This window comes from Coregonus clupeaformis, chromosome 13 (genome assembly GCF_020615455.1).
Source record: "Coregonus clupeaformis isolate EN_2021a chromosome 13, ASM2061545v1, whole genome shotgun sequence".
Taxonomy (NCBI): domain Eukaryota; kingdom Metazoa; phylum Chordata; class Actinopteri; order Salmoniformes; family Salmonidae; genus Coregonus; species Coregonus clupeaformis.
Window position 1 is genome coordinate 47,572,666 of NC_059204.1, and position 11,473 is coordinate 47,584,138.

Genomic DNA, 11,473 nt, shown 5'->3' on the forward strand with positions numbered 1-11,473 from the left:
AGACATTTCCATGTCACAATAATAGCACTTACAGTTGACCGGGGCAGCTCTAGCAGGGCAGAAATGTGACGAACTGACTTGTTGGAAAGGTGGCATCCTATGACGGTGCCACGTTGAAAGTCACTGAGCTCTTCAGTACGGGCCATTCCGCTGCCAATCTTTGTCTATGGAGATGGCATGGCTGTGTGCTCGATTTTATACACCGGTCAGCAACGGGTGTGACTGAAATAGCTGAATCCACTAATTTGAAGGTCTGTCCACATACCTTTGGCCATGTAGTGTATGTGTTTTTAATGTCTTATCATATTTGTATTGTATTTAAAATTAAACTTGATTGGCTTTGGTAAATGTGTACGGTGTGTTTTTGATAAGAGTGTGTTAGAAGGGTTATTCCCAGGTAGCACATAACATTCTGAGAACCCTATATTTCTTAGAGCTTGGTGAGAGCGTGGTTGTCCTATTGTTATTTTGCATACAACCTTCCCACAACTTTCTGGGAATGGTGCAGGATAGTTGCTTGGCTTTGGAACATTCTCAGCACATTTAAGGAATTTGACAAAATAACAATTTTCTTGATATTTCATTACTTTAACAGAACGTTTCCTAAAAGTTAAAACATGGTTACAATTAATTGTATTTTTGGTAATGTCCCAGGAATGTTCTCCAACTGGTTTGACACTGGGAATGTTCTCAAATAGTTCAGAGAATGTTAAGAAACAACGTTCTCCTGTGGGAATTTCAATACTTCAGCATAACGTTTCCACCAGGTTTCCTCAAGGTTCTATTTAAAGTAATGTTCTCAAATTGTTCCAAGAATGGTAAGAAACAATGTTCTTCTGTAGGAATTTCAAAACTTCAGCATAACGTTTCCTACAGGTTTCCTCATGGTTCTATTTAAAGTAATGTTCTCTGAATGTTCAGAGAACGTTAGAAAACTCTCTTTATCCTCTATCTTGTTAAGTGTGTTGGCTGCACCCACTAATTGGCTACACCTGATCTTAATGAGTGCTTGTTTCCTTTAAAATGGGGTCTGTTTTAATAGCCAAAAATTAACAGTTTTGTATGAGTAAAATAAATGGCATGCTAGCTCCATCCTGGTGGCGCAGTGGACTAATTCCATGGATAGAGAACAGGAGATCATAGGTTTGAATCTCACTGACGCACTGCCACAATATAAAATAAATGTGTTTGCATGATTAATGCCTAAGGAAATGAATTTTTATCTGTGCTTGGAGTTCAAAACAGTTAACCCAAACTAAGCTAGCGGTGTTATTAAAAGTCTTAATGAAACATTCAATGAAAGTTTTAAGGAAGCTACTAAAAAACCTCCAAATAACTTATAATTTCCATTCTCAGAACATTAATAAAACCTCCCAGGAACACTTTCAGGAAACCATAGTAAAACATTCTCAGAACCACTCAAAACTTCCCATTTTAATGGTCAGGAAACGTATGGCTTCGTTCCTAGAACCAATGGGAAACCAAAAATGTACGTTCCCCCAACTTCCAACGAACCAAATGTGCTAGCTGGGTTGGTTGCATGTCAGGGAGTTTGGCAACAGACTATGGGAACCAGACCAGACTAGCACCATGGTGTGTGATGTGTTCACAACACCTTCTCCAATCACAAAAGAAAGGCAATGAAAACACACACCCCTGCAGTGGAAATGGATCCAGGACCTTCGTCTCAAATTCCTCATACCCGCCATATGTGTTTGGAACAATAAACACACTACATAGAGGTCAATTGCAGAGAGATCTAATTCCCTTCTGGCTTGTGTCTGTAGAAACTGCCATCCACAGTTGGTACTCAAAACCAGCTCATTCCTCTATACAGAAACTTGACTGCATAGCTAAACTGAGTGATAGTAGCTTTTGTTTGTGATATTCAAAACAGTTTGTTTCATACATACAGAGTAGAGACAGTCCTTTAGACAGGAAGGTTTACTTCACTTTTTATCAAGGGTGATATGTTTACTTAGAGGAGAGGTCACATAGCTTTGTTTTTACAAGGTTAAATACTGTGAATGTCACTACAAGGAAAAGCCATTCAATTTCAAGGCTACACCTCAATCTTATATAAAGTGTCTATCATTTTATGAAATGTAATTTTCTCTTCCTGCCTTGTGTTGTTCTCAAACCTGGAGCAACAACTCTTACTTATTCATTAATCCATCAACAGGTGCTATTATTGAGGGTGAGGAATGGATAGACTAACACAGTTCTCTTTGATGCTCTTCCTAAATCCTCTTGGCATAAATGGTGGTAAAGATACTATGTAATGCCTGGCCAGGATATTCAAGTCTGAATCTGCAATGTGAAGTCTTAATAATCATCATTAATTCATCTGAATAAACAACTCATTGCAGCAACCTTTGATTTTGATACACATTATGAGATGCTGGACAAGTTAATTCACTAGTTCTCACCTCATGAAAAATAATGACATAGAGAAGTATAAAGAGGCAGTACAAGGGGATAAGTGGGTGATTAAATGGGTGGATATTTTAAAATCCTGCGTGCAGTTTGAGGGAAGTTGCTAACTAGCGCTAGCACAATTGCTAACTAGCATTGCACAATGCCTGGAAGTCTATGGGTATCTGCTAGCACGCTAGAAGATACCCATAGACTTCCAGTCATTGTGCTAACGCTAGTTAGCATTGGCTAGCGAAACTACCTCTAACTTCCTTTATACTGGACACAGAGACTTAAAAATGGTCTCATTGCCAAAATCCTGAAGTGTCCCTTTTAGGTAATTAAGGTAATTATTGGGAAAGGGAAAAGGGGGTACAATTGAACGCATTCAACCCGAAATGTGTCTTCCACATTTAACCCAACCCCTCTGAGTCAGAGGTAGTGTGGGAGACATCACTTAAAGAGAGATTTGAATCTAGATCTGTCTCTTTACCCAAGTATCTCTCCTGGACCTCGTTTGTGTCATCAAAGTAGTGTAGTGTAAAGAGGCCCTAAGATTGCAACCAGCTGTCTACATTCAAATGTAATTATAAATGTAGATGTAGCAATAAAGCTACTGGAAGTGTATTAGTGCTGCTAGGGGTATATATATATATATATGAGTGCTTATTGAGGCCTCAGCAGGCACCACCACTGCGGGAGAGAGAGTGACTGTTGCTTTGCCACTCATGTCCGGAGAGAGGGAGTTTAATAGCCCAGCAGGATTACTGTGATTGGGTGTCGGTTCTCCTTCAGTCAGTTCACAGCAGCAACAGCATGAGACGATCAGTCTCACAGTATCTTTACATATACAACCAAATGGGGCTGAGGAGGAATAGAATTATGGATATCCTGTCAATTTCCTTTCCTCCACCACCTGTTCAAACACAGAGGTCTCTTGAGACAGACACCCATGTTTTAGGAAATATTATTGATTTCTGTGAAACTAGCCTGTGGAGCTCTGTCTGTTTCGCTCTAAGGAAATGTTGTATAGTACCCCCTTCTGCTTGAAGCTATTTGTCAGTGAAGATACACTCCCTCCATATGTATTTGGACAGTGAAGGATATGTTTGTTTTTTGGCCCAATACTCCAGTATTTTGGATTTGAGATCAAATGTTTCATATGAGGCGACTATAGAATGTCGCCTTTTATTTGAGGGTATTTTCATTCATCTGTTTAACCGTTTAGAAATGAAAGCACTTTATGTATCTAGTCGTCGTCCCCCCAACCCCCACCCCAACCCCCAGCCACTCAGGACTTAAGGAGTTGTGATGCACTGGTTCAAACATTAACAAAGACGGCACCCCGCCACTGATTTGGTAAACAGCTGAGGGATGGGGCAGGGATCATTTAAACACTCTCAAATTCATGGCCAGAGCTGTGGATACAAGGACTGACCATCCACAATATCAAAATTATCATTTTGAGGCTATACCGTGTTTGTTTAGATTTCATTGAATTTAAACAAGCTTATATTTGGGGTTCTGATGGGGTAAGACAACTAAGCTCATGAGGCATCTATAAGTTATTTTCTTCAATAATCAATAGGCATACATTATTAATTTGTCTAAAAATGGATGTACCAACTGCAGATTGCCCCTTAAATAACACAAGAGCATTTCTCAACCTCCACAGCAAGAGTCTGCTTGCACTGTAGACTATACAGTATGTGTTGAAATCAACACTGTAAATGCACATTCCTTTCATTACATTCAAGTTCACTTCCCTGTATTTCTTATGTCAATGTTTTCACCAAATAATAAAAAAAAAAAGGGAGTGACTTTGGCATAAGGCATTGTGACAGCACTTGCTGCCAGAGCTATTATACTGCCAGCCTTACATGATTAGCCAACAGAGTTTACTACAGTACACCAAACAGACACCATTGTTTATGTGTACACAATAGAGGTAATGTAGGGATGATATCAGTGAGAAGTGTTGGGCTGCAGCTCCCAGGAAGACAGGTAACATGATTATAGCCCTACCTCAGCCATCTGGCTCCAGTGCCACAGAGAGATAGTGTGGGAATCAGTAAACATAGATTCTACTAAACAAAATCTCGACCCTGCCAACATGCAATCCCAATACACAACCCAAGCTCTCCCAGCAAGACTGTATTCGTAAATCAGCAGCTGTAAACCAAGCACAGGAGATCTGGTGGTCCCTGCATGCACCACCCACGTGGAGACTGAAAAGATTTGGCATGGGTCCTCAGATCCTCAAAAAATTCTACAGCTGCACCATCGAGAGCATCCTGACTGGTTGCATCACCGCCTGGTATGGCAACTGCTTGGCCTCCGACCGCAAGGCACTACAGAGGGTAGTGCGTACGGCCCAGTACATCACTGGGGCCAAGCTTCCTGCCATCCAGGACCTCTATACCAGGCGGTGTCAGAGGAAGGCCCTCAAAATTGTCAAAGACTCCAGCCACCCTAGTCATAGACTGTTCTCTCTGCTACCGCACGGCAAGCGGTACCGGAGTGCCAAGTCTAGGTCCAAAAGACTTCTCAACAGCTTCTACCCCCAAGCCATAAGACTCCTGAACAGCTAATCATGGCTACCCGGACTATTTGCACTGCCCCCCACCCCATCCTTTTTACGCTGCTGCTACTCTGTTAATTATTTATGCATAGTCACTTTAACTCTACCCACATGTACATATTACCTCAACTACCTCAACTAGCCGGTGCCCCCGCACATTGACTCTGCAACGGTACCCCCCTGTATATATAGCCTCCCTACTGTCACTTTATTTTACTTCTGCTCTTTTTTTTCTCAACACTTTTTTTTATTTTTTATTTTTATTTTTTTTAATGCACTGTTGGTTAAGGGCTGTAAGTAAGCATTTCACTGTAATGTCTGGACCTGTTGTATTCGGCGCATGTGACCAATAAAATTTGATTTGATTTGATTTGATTTGAGTTCCAGGTCTCAGGCAGCCTCTGGAACTGCCGTTCTGCTGCCAACAAGGCAGAGTTCATCTCAGCCTATGCTACCCTCCAGTCCCTCGACTTCTTGGCGCTGACGGAAACATGGATTACCACTGAAAACACTGCTACTCCTACTGCTCTCTCCTCGTCTGACCATGTGTTCTCGCATACCCCGAGAGCATCTGGTCAGCGGGGTGGTGGCACAGGAATCCTCATCTCTCCCAAGTGGACATTCTCTATTTTTCCCGACCCATCTGTCTATCTCCTCATTTGAATTCCATGCTGTCACAGTCACTAGCCCATTTAAGCTTAACATCCTTGTCATTTATCGCCCTCCAGGTTCCCTTGGAGAGTTCATCAATGAGCTTGACGCCTTGATAAGTTCCTTTCCTGAGGATGGCTCACCCCTCACAGTTCTGGGGGACTTCAACCTCCCTACGTCTACCTTTGACTCATTTCTCTCTGCCTCCTTCTTTCCACTCCTCTCCTCTTTTGACCTCACCCTCTCACCGTCCCCTCCTACTCACAAGGCAGGCAATACCCTTGACCTCATCTTTACTAGATGCTGTTCTTCTACTAATCTCACTGCAACTCCCCTCCATGTCTCCGACCACTACTTTGTATCCTTTTCTCTCTCGCTCTCCTCCAACACTACTCACTCTGCCCCTACTCAGATGGTAATGCGCCGTCGCAACCTTCGCTCTCTCTCTCCCGCTACTCTCTCCTCTTCCATCCTATCATCTCTTCCCTCTGCTCAATCCTTCTCCCTCCAATCTCCTGATTCTGCTTCCACAACCCTCCTCTCCTCCCTTTCTGCATCCTTTGACTCTCTATGTCCCCTATCCTCCCGGCCGGCTCGGTCCTCCCCTCCAGCTCCGTGGCTTGATGACTCATTGCGAGCTCACAGAACAGGGCTCCGGGCAGCCGAGCGGAAATGGAGGAAAACTAGACTCCCTGCGGACCTGGCATCTTTTCACTCCCTCCTCTCTACATTTTCTTCATCTGTTTCTGCTGCTAAGGCCACTTTCTACCACTCTAAATTCCAAGCATCTGCCTCTAACCCTAGGAAGCTCTTTGCCACCTCCTCCCTGCTGAATCCTCCCCCCCACTCCCTCTCTGTGGATTACTTTGTCAACCATTTTGAAAAGAAGGTTGACGACATCCGATCCTCATTTGTTAAGTCAAATGACACTGCTGGTCCTGCTCACACTGCCCTACCCTATGCTTTGACTTCTTTCTCCCCTCTCTCTCTCCAGATAAAATCTTGCGACTTGTGACGGCCGGCCGCCCAACAACCTGCCCGCTTGACCCTATCCCCTCCTCTCTTCTCCAGACCATCTCCGGTGACCTTCTCCCTTACCTCACCTCGCTGATCAACTCATCCTTGACCGATGGCTATGTCCCTTCCATCTTCAAGAGAGCGAGAGTTGCACCCCTTCTCAAAAAACCAACACTCAATCCCTCTGATGTCAACAACTACAGACCAGTATCCCTTCTTTCTTTTCTCTCCAAAACTATTGAGCGTGCCGTCTTTAGCCAACTCTCTTGCTATCTCTCTCAGAATGACCTTCTTGATCCAAACCAGTCAGGTTTCAAGACTGGTCATTCAACTGAGACTGCTCTTCTCTGTGTCACGGAGGCTCTCCGCACTGCTAAAGCTAACTCTCTCTCCTCTGCTCTTGTCCTTCTAGACCTGTCTGCTGCCTTTGATACTGTGAACCATCAGATCCTCCTCTCCACCCTCTCTGAGCTGGGCATCTCCGGCGCGGCTCACTCTTGGATTGCGTCCTACCTGACCGGTCGCTCCTACCAAGTGGCGTGGCGAGAAGCTGTCTCCGCACCACGTGCTCTCACCACTGGTGTCCCCCAGGGCTCAGTTCTAGACCCTCCTATTCTCGCTATACACCAAGTCACTTGGCTCTGTCATATCCTCACATGGCCTCTCCTATCATTGCTACGCAGACGACACACAACTAATCTTCTCCTTTCCCCCTTCTGATAACCAGGTGGCGAATCGCATCTCAGGTGGCGAATCGCATCTCTGCATGTCTGACGGATCACCACCTCAAGCTGAACCTTGGCAAGACGGAGCTGCTCTTCCTCCCGGGGAAGGACTGCCCGTTCCATAATTGATCTCGCCATCACGGTTGACAACTCCACTGTGTCCTCCTCCCAGAGTGTGAAGAGCCTTGGCGTGACCCTGGACAACACCCTGTCGGTGACCCGATCCTGTAGGTTCATGCTCTACAACATTCGGAGAGTACGACCCTGCCTTACACAGGAAGCGGCACAGGTCCTAATCCAGGCACTTGTCATCTCCCGTCTGGATTACTGCAACTCGCTGTTGGCTGGGCTCCCTGCCTGTGCCATTAAAACCCTACAACTCATCCAGAATGCCGCAGCCTGTCTGGTGTTCAACCTTCCCAAGTTCTCTCACGTCACCCCGCTCCTCCGCACACTCCACTGGCTTCCAGTTGAAGCTCGCATCTGCTACAAGACCATGGTGCTTGCCTACGGAGCTGTGAGGGGAACGGCACCTCCGTACCTTCAGGCTCTGATCAGTCCCTACACCCAAACGAGGGCATTGCGTTCATCCACCTCTGGCCTGCTGGCTCCCCTACCTCTGCGGAAGCACAGTTCCCGCTCAGCCCAGTCAAAACTGTTCGCTGCTCTGGCACCCCAATGGTGGAACAAGCTCCCTCACGACGCCAGGACAGCGGAGTCACTCACCACCTTCCGGAGACATTTGAAACCCCACTTCTTTAAGGAATACCTAGGATAGGATAAAGTAACCCCACCAAAAAAAAAAAAACATTGTAAAGTGGTTATCCCACTGGCTATAAGGTGAATGCACCAATTTGTAAGTCGCTCTGGATAAGAGCGTCTGCTAAATGACGTAAATGTAAATGAAAGAGGAAAAACTCTCCTCATTTAAACCCACTTTTCTACAACAATGACAAGGGAGATTTAGATGGCTTCATGACTTGATTGAAACATTCAAACCTTACTCCAACATGATCCAGTCTTTTATGGGTAGACTGGGACAATAATGGATAATGTGATGACATTATCCATAATGAGTTCACGTCAATGACCGTCTTACTTAGCAACAATAAACAGTGTTGTTGTTGTCACAGACCTTGCACGATCAAAACAAAGCCACACCTCATTCATGGTGGCTAGTCATCTATCGCTATAAAATCTCATGTGTCCACCCTTCCTATAAAGTGCCCAAGTTTCTCTAGAAATCCTAGCTCCCTACAACACCGTCATCAGTGAAAAATAAGCCTAAGACGCCACCTATTGGTGGCTTCTCCTTGCATCCATCTCCATGGAGGTAGACAAGTCAGAAAAGCTGGAAGAATGGAACTTCCTCATTGTCTAACTACAGAACCGATATAAATAACAGTTCATGACATGAACTTACCGCTGCATATATATATATATATATTTTAGAAATAATTCCAACACAAATCAGATTTATTTGGTCTTATCGTGTATGATACACATGTAATGCAATGCCACTGTCAACACAAGTAGACCACAGGCTTTAAAACATTCTTATTGTTATTGCTCTTGTGATTATGTACAGTACATGGGAGGTGACAAGTCATAGAAAACTGTAGGCTAAACCATTAAGCTCTCTCATGCATCAGGAATAATACATAGGACCTTGTGTACAATTGGACGATTAAAGCAACCTTTATCTTAGCTCCAGTAAAATACTGTTTACAAGGCTGTCCAAGGGAGATTATACAGTATTTAGAAGAGAGAATGGTCCAAATAAATGTTCCATTACTGACACTTCTGATATAAGCACTTTAACCAAACAAGACAACAGGGAAAGGCTGTATCAAACGTAAACAATCTCGACATAAACAGGGATAAAGGTATCTTTGTATTGTCAGAATTGGTGGAGCTCGGTAATAGCAATACACGGCAATCAAATGCAATTCATAAAAAGGTCCCAAAAAATGTATATGCACAACTACGGGAAACCCATGTCAAAATATGTGGAATCTCCGCATACAAAAGCAAAAGAGAGAGTTAGCCTAGAAGTTGAATTTCAATGGCTTTCATATGGACGACCGAGAGTCCTCATGGTTCCACAACCTAATAGAAAAGTTCCAAAAGTGTCATTATTGATCTAGTCGGAGTTAGCAGTGCTGCTGGTGTCTAGACTCTGGTCTACTTCCTGTGTGTGCAGAAGATCTGGGTTCAAGTTGCGTGTTTCAGCGATGAGACGTTTGACCCCCACCATCCACTGACTGACCTCGTTAACATGGTCCACTATCAGAGCCCGGTGGATCTCATCAGCAGCATCCCAGTTACAACTCTTCAACTCTGACAGGAGCATAAAGACAGGAGCATCACAGACGTGTTAAGGTCCTTTGAACCACATTTGTTTGACTCATTTGTTTCATATAAATGGTGGGTGACCCATTTATTGTTCATCAGTAGAAATATGACCTCATCTATCAAACTAAATAGGTTCTCCTACCTTGCACCAGTCCATTCATTCTTCGCCTAACAGGAAGTGACAGCTTCCCAGACTTCCACATGTCCTCAAAGAGCTTCAGGCGCTTCGCCACATCATTACACACCTGTTTCTGCAAGGGGCACATGTAAAACATTCAGCATTTTGGTTAGTAAAGCAGTGGGTGTCATTTCAACCAGTGCACTGCACCATAACAGAGCTACATACAAAATGCTATTTGTAAATGGTTTGTCAACTGTGGCTGGGATTTAGAGCTAGAGAAATCATTCTTACTTTGACTGTGTGTCTACAAGCTGTCAGTGCCCAGTTGAGAAGAGAGACTACATCGTCGACATCTGGCTCACTTTCTGATTGGCTACTGGCAGAGTCTGTGTGCTCTACCATTGGGCAAGTTGGTGGAGGTGTGGCCATCTTCATCATCCCACCAAGAGGAGGGGCTGCGACAGGACATGGCCGAGGGGGCGTGTTCAAACTACATGGAGGAGGGGCCAGTGGGTTGGTAGGAGGAGTCATTGGAACCGTTGGGGAAGGAAAAGCTCCTGGGACCGGACCTGTGGATAAATTGAACCAGGATGATTCATTATCTGCTCTGACAGTCTAGGGAAAGTAAAGTCATAAGAAAGACAATCTCACAACCCCTGAGTAAACATCAAAGTAATCAAAAGATCAATGAATTCAAAACATGTTCATGGTACAATATCCAGTTCTCTGCCATAGCCTAGAACGTACAAGGTGATCCTGTGAGTTGAGGTGGGGGCACTCTCTTGTTGAGAGGGGTCCTCTTGGGACCACCTTGTGCTGCTGTCTGCAAACCATAGGAGAACTGTGGAGGGTCATTCCAGCCCCGCTCCTGATTACCTTAACAAAGGCAGAGAGGGTTTTATATTAAAATACCTACCATTTACTAACTACTAGTTAGCAGCCATTCATTCATACACATGAACATGACGGTACTGACAGGTCAGCAAAACGGATTATGTTTATAATCATGACCAACATAATGTGATACCTTTAGTTACCTGTAGTCATGCTCAAATTAGATGTCATAAAGCAGTGGGGAAATAACGAAAGTGAAGAGGTAGTATAAAGTCTATGCAAAAGCATCTTCAAAATGTTTTGACAACTTTGTTAGCTAGCAAAATAACTATCAAACTACATTGCTACTGCTAGCTAGCTTGTCTTCAAACTAGCTTGCATTATCACCCTAGTACAGTTGCAGTAAACTGATACCACCAACATGTCTATCGTTAGCTAACTTTTCTCGCTAAACAAACAAAGTAGAACTATTCAATTGGACAGAAAATACCTGGTTTGATGTAAAAGTCCTCAGCCTCCATGGCTTCTTTTCTTCTTTCATATACAACAACAAATCGACTTGTTTTCCGGGACACGTGTACAGGATGTTGAACATTGACATGACGCATGTCCGGTTGGTCAATAGAATAGAATATAATAGAATGGAGGAAATTAGTTAATTTTTCTGGTCTAGTAATCAGTGGATGACTTAATGTAGAGCAGAGTGCCCAGATTCTGGGTAATGAGACTTCATGTTGAAATAAGAGGCTCTTTCTTTGTAAGAGGAGTTGAACT

General features: G+C 43.9%; 1 protein-coding gene across 2 annotated transcripts; it reads right to left on the reverse strand.

The window, feature by feature from the left end:
* Window positions 1-8,847: 8,847 nt before the first annotated feature.
* sra1 (steroid receptor RNA activator 1) lies at window positions 8,848-11,277 on the reverse strand. 2 transcript variants are annotated; one of them, XM_041895315.1, is made up of 5 exons: window positions 11,190-11,277; window positions 10,613-10,733; window positions 10,157-10,434; window positions 9,887-9,995; window positions 8,848-9,729 (listed from the first exon to the last, which is right to left on the reverse strand). In XM_041895315.1, exons 1-5 carry the CDS (start codon window positions 11,238-11,240, stop codon window positions 9,533-9,535), a joined length of 756 nt encoding a protein of 251 aa, XP_041751249.1. In that variant the 5' UTR covers window positions 11,241-11,277; the 3' UTR covers window positions 8,848-9,532. The 2 variants fall into 2 exon arrangements, with proteins under 2 accessions (XP_041751249.1, XP_041751250.1); XM_041895316.1 differs by having other exon boundaries at window positions 10,613-10,741.
* Between the last annotated feature and the right edge of the window lie 196 nt (window positions 11,278-11,473).